Source organism: Polyodon spathula, unplaced genomic scaffold, assembly GCF_017654505.1.
Source record: "Polyodon spathula isolate WHYD16114869_AA unplaced genomic scaffold, ASM1765450v1 scaffolds_1273, whole genome shotgun sequence".
NCBI classification, from domain to species: Eukaryota; Metazoa; Chordata; class Actinopteri; order Acipenseriformes; family Polyodontidae; genus Polyodon; species Polyodon spathula.
The window spans coordinates 1-5,654 of record NW_024472756.1 but is presented as its reverse complement, the minus strand read 5'-3'; the positions used below and the strand labels follow the sequence as shown (position 1 = coordinate 5,654).

The 5,654-nt window shown below is 47.2% G+C and overlaps 1 protein-coding gene across 1 annotated transcript; it reads right to left on the bottom strand.

Annotated features, from left to right (window-relative positions):
* Positions 1 to 367: 367 nt before the first annotated feature.
* On the bottom strand, positions 368 to 5,356 carry LOC121309442 (glucose-6-phosphate exchanger SLC37A4-like; the record flags this gene model as incomplete). Its single annotated transcript, XM_041242366.1, has 8 exons — positions 368 to 1,425; positions 1,700 to 1,838; positions 2,562 to 2,627; positions 3,164 to 3,277; positions 3,391 to 3,476; positions 3,581 to 3,742; positions 4,159 to 4,402; positions 5,120 to 5,356. Coding segments are annotated over 8 exons (1,215 nt in total), but the record flags the coding sequence as incomplete, so codon positions are not given.
* Between the last annotated feature and the right edge of the window lie 298 nt (positions 5,357 to 5,654).

Here is a 5,654-nt window from a genome sequence, read left to right as displayed (position 1 = left end):
TGCTGTCTCTCGGTGCCAGGGGGAGCGGGGAGCAGGTGAACTGAGCAATGTGAATGAGGTGGAATGAAAGTAAGGAAATTGGCACACTGGTAAAACAGTGCCATGATAGTGGCATTGCATGGCATCAGCAGTGAAGTGGCAGATAAAATGAAAGGTACACAAAACCCACTCAATGTTACATTATTCAAGGTCTAACTCTGAAATCAGGAAGACGCTGCTAGGATTTATTCATCAACATTCACGTCAGTTTGGTTGAACTATTTAATAAATAACGCACTGTTTATTGAACCTCCCCCTTTCTCCAGGGGCAATGTGGAAATTACAGAGAAGGATTAAGAGTAAAACAATCTGACACAAAGGCATGTAGTGTTTTAATACTCTTAGTGTTGAGATATTTTATTAATGACATACACACAGCTTTGTAATGTAACACCAACTCACAGTCATGTCCTTACTGGAATCAAAAATAGACGACTGTCGTTTAATAAAACATCTATCACAGGTAATAATCATTATTATCAGAAGTGGTGTTACCTGTTTTATTGAAATAATACTTTCTTAGTCGTTTACAAGGAAGCTGTGTGGGTTCGTACCAGATAAAGATGATGCTAGGGGGGAAAAATCTGATTTCTAACAAACCAGGCAAAAAAATAAATAAAACGGCTAATTTCCCTGACACATAACATATTGTATTAAAATATCTATTTAAAAAAAAAAAAAAAAAAGGTATGCAACTGTTACCCATCTTATTAAAAAATACAATCTTCTGTTTGCAGATTCGAAGACACCAAGGGAGGTGTTCAGCTTTCTTACAGACATCATTGCGCTGTGTTTGGGTTGTCTTAGATTGTTGTGATACCGATAAGGTGGTAGCAGGTGTAACACAGGCAGTGTTAAACAATGTGCAGAGTGACTGCCTCAGTGTGTAATTCAAACAGCTGATTCAGGACACAATGTTGTTTTAAAGGGTTTTTGACCCTTTCATGAGTATTATCTATTCCTAAAACACAGAAATAATGACATGGTAGGGGGCTGGGTAATGCAAATCCTTTTGTTACTAGCAAAATATTTTATTTAGTTAATTCCTAAAAAAAATGGCTGAGCTCAGTTTCCAGACGCGTTCTCTGGAACTGGATTGGTGGATGGGTAATCGGACTGACCAGTGAGGAAAGGGCCTGCCCGTGTGTTGTTATGCTACGTGGCGTGTCAGCAGGCCGCTCCTCTGCGCCGCGGCGGGGTGGCGCTGTGAACTCGCGGCTCAGTCAGACCTCTTGGACACGCGGCCCATCTTGGTGCGCATGTTGCGGAGCAGGAAGAAGACCAGCGTGGTCATGGCGCAGGTCACCTCCGCTACCCAGAACGCAGTGCTCCAGCTGTAGTGCTTGGCAATGGTGCTGAAGGGAAGTCCAGCCAAGAAACCGCCCACTGTGCAGGGAGACACAATGACTGCGCGGTTAACCACCGCCACCTCTGTACTGCAATCTAATCTCTTATTAATGTAATTAGGCAGGCCTGGAAATAAGACTCATATTGCATAGCGTTGTGACCCATTCCAGGTTTTACTATGAGCTTGATTAGCTTGAATTCACGGTTGGCTCACGTTAACAGTAAATTGTACAAGACACAGAAATAAAGGGAGCACTATGCTTTTTAAAATTAAGGTTACAACGAAGTAAAAGTAAAATGCATCCCGACTCACCATTGGCCATCAGTGCAACGATGGCGTGGGACGTCCCACAGAAGTTAGAAGGAGCGCTCTCATTGGCTATCACCCCGAACAATGCGATTGGTCCATAGGAGGAGAAACCGAAGAGAGCCCCCAACGAGAGAATCAAAATCTGGATGAAAAAACGTAATTGTCCAAATTAAAAGGTAACATGAAACCTTTTCATTAAAAGTACCAGATGAGCTTTCAAAACACCTTCTTTTAAATTAAAAAAAAGTTTCCACTTTGATTTTATGGTGGTTTAAAAATAAATGATAACAATGGCAAAATTCTTTGTGTCTCTGCAGCTCTAACACAGACACGCTTGGCTACAGACTTCTATAGAGCAAGCGGTAATGAACGGAGGTGAACACACTCCATCCACTGCACCCTAGCACACTGCACTGGTCTGATGGCTTTAACTCAGCTCACATGCACTACAGATCGTTGAAAAGACTGTCCAGTGAAATCACTACATGGAAGGGTTCGATAAGTGGAAAACAAGCTGAAGAATCGGTGTAACAGGCAACTCCAGCTTGAGTGACCGCCTCCTGCTGGTGGGAGGAGGTAATGGCATATCAGCACTAAATGGGTCTGACCCATATCCCTACTTAAAATGAACTATAAGATATATGTTAAAATGCTGTCTAACGGTTTGCCTGCATTAGGGTTAGGGTCAGTAATGCTGGAGGTTCTCTCCAGGTGGGGCTATTCTGTACTTTAATCTAGACTCTGGATTGCTGGTGAGCTCTCACCCAGCCCCGCCTGTTACACCTGCAGATTAAACCACAGTGTAAGATGGAGCAATGGAGCGAAGCAGAGGAAAGGCTGGGAGTGAGAAGAGAAAGACAGAAACCTCTTGTTCCGATAAACCAGTGAGGATAGAGAGAGGGTGAAGAGCCAGTGTCCAGAGAGTAGACTCCTGCGGGGTACCGGGGAGAGAGAGAGAGAGAGAGAAAGAGAGAGAGAGAGAGAACAGGAGATAAAGACAATTCAGATCATTAATACTGACACCTATAAAACATGTTTTCGTACTTTGTAAATTATTTCTGTGTTTTAGGAAGAGCTAATAAAGAAAGGTTAACACTTGTGACATTCACCCTTTAAAACAACAGCCAGTGTAGAATTTGCCCTGAATCAGAGGTGTAATTCACATGGAATCAGACAGTCACTCTGCACATGATCGCTGTATGCAACGGGAATCTTTACATCTTAGAGACCTGACCCTCTAGAATCACGCAGGATTTGTTTTCCCAAGTTGCAATATAAATCATGAAAATAGACTGCAACTACAGCGACACAGAATTACAGTACACACACATGGGACTACAGACTGCGATCAGACTGCAGGGTAATGCTTCAGTGCCTACAACGGGTTAAAACCCTAATGGAGCTTGCTGTGCTCTAGCCAGCCCCACTGTAAGATCATGAAAGAGAAAAACAGGAAGCGTCTGTTACCTTGGAGGAGTCAGGGGTGATGGTGACCCGGAAGAGGTACATGGACACGGTCATCCCGGCCATCATAGAGAGCAGGAGGGCGTGCCGAGGGTTGCCATGACTACGTAGGCCTTGCTGGGAGGAGGAGGGAGGACAGGACAATGAACACACAGCAATTAACATAGTCCACTTGACCAAAAAAAAAGAAAAATCTAGTCCAGGAACCCCCCCCCCGCGCCCCCACTTACCCGAGCGACGGCCCTGTCAGAGAGGAGCCCCGCGGCGATACTGCCAACCAGACCCCCCACCTCCAGAGCACTCATATAGGAGCTTCCTGAAACACACGGGGGGAGAGGGGAGTTAGACAGGAAATAAAAAGAACATCCATTCTGCTCAAAACGCTCTGCAGTGGGAATCATGTTTAGCAAAGCCAGTTACCCATGAGCATGGACTGGGCCTTCTCCTGGATGAGGAAGAGCTGCCCCCAGTCCGTGCAGGCGGTCTTCACTCCAAACACGACCAGGTACCCGACCGAGAGAACCCAGAGGTAGGGGGACAGCAGGAACTCCTTCAGGGTGCTCTTGTCACTCTCCGAGGAGCCTGGCAGAGGGGAAGGTAAAGCTGCAGTGTCCATCACGCTCACAACATTTCAAAAGGAAAACAGAATTCCTTGGCATCCGTGTAAACATATCTCTGCCTGTTCCTTTGATTTGTAGGGACATAACTTTCTCTTTTAGTTTTTAAATCCATTTAACAGGATATTTCCAACATGGGCTGAAAAGAGATCAGCCTTGGTAAAGATTTAAAGATTACTTTCAAAACCAGCTGAAGGGGGAACTCCACTTGTACTGCGTACAGGAGACAGTCAGTTTTATTTCTCGTTTCACCTATCAATAAGCACCTATCAATACCAACACTTCCACCTAACTCTGGAATCTGAATGACTGTGTGTGCAGCAGACTGAGAGATGGGCGGCTGGACGGTCAGATGGCCATACAGACGTGCAGTAAACTCACCCCCTTTGCCCTTCTTTGTCCCAGGTTCGATGTTGGGCAGCCCTACGTCGGCCGGCTCATTCTGGATGAAGAGGAGGCAGAGGAAGGACGTGGCGATGCAGATCAGCCCCGAGATGGACAGCGTGGTCCTCCAGCTGTAGCTGAGCGCCATCACCGTGGCGACGAGCGGGCCCAGCCCCCCCGCCAGGTTCATACTGCAGGAGAGCACCGCCCACCAGGTCCCAAACTGAGACGGCTCGAACCACTGCAAGCACAGGAGCACGGGACAGATCATAACCACAGGACAAGTCATAACCACAGGACACCACACACATCAAACACCATACCCACAAGGCCAGGTCTACAGGACACCTCACAACCTGTTATCACAGGACCAGAACAACACACACCAAACACTGCGACCGTGAAAGCAGGACACCTGTATATCCACCCGTCCCTTTAACAAGCAGGGGAAAGCAGGACACCTGTATATCCACCCGTCCCTTTAACAAGCAGGAGCTGGGCAGAGCTCCACTATAAAGGTTTGTCTCTGTAACCCAAGCCCCTTCCCTTCGGCCCTGCAGTGTGGAGCTGCCAATACTGAGGGCTACTAGCACCTAGCCCAGGAAAGGTCCTGGGGTGAAGTAACATTGGCATGCAGAATCACAGTATCACAGTCAATTCTTTAACTGGCTTTCAAGACAACTGTGCTCATGTTGAGGACATGGTGTGCCAGCACTACAGGCTAATGCTGTTCATGTGAACTCGGACAACTCAAACACAAAAACACACACAGTTCACTCTTCCTTTTGGAAAGCTGGTCACAGACATACCTCCCTCTCTCTTTTACCCCTACATTCTCACGCTGAACCTTCCACCCTTTCTCCCCCCTCCTTTTGATCCTCTCTTTACTCCTCCAACAGCTAATCCCCCACTCCACTCTGAAACCCTTCCCCCTTTTCATCCAGCACTCCCCTCTCACCTTCCTCAGCACCTTCCCGCAGGGGGGCCAGCCCAGCCCCTGGCCCAGCCCGTTGATGAACCACAGCGCTGCGAAGACGCTCACAGTGGAGGTCCAGGAGAAGACCACGTTGATGGTGCCCACCAGAAAGAGGCCGATGGAGAAGAGCCAGCGGGCGCTGATCTGGTCCGACAGCACCCCGCTGATGAACTTGCTGATAGCGTAGGCAGCAGACTGGCTGCTGGTGATCAGGCCTGGTCACACACACAGGGGAAGAAGAGAGGCACTTTGTACTGTATGAAAAAGTCATGGCCGCTATAATTCTGATTCTCTTACGGGAATGTAAAGGGCATTGAAATGGTAGAGACTCTTCAGAGACGCAGCAGCCAACCCTTTAGCAAAGGCACGGTATATGGCAGCTGAAACGTTATGCACACACACACCTGCTAGGTCAAATCTTAGACTTTTACAATCTACTGCAATCTATCACACTGCAATAAGTACATCGTAAACTGTCTAGGAAAAAGTGCCCTGGAGCTTCTGAGGCATATACACA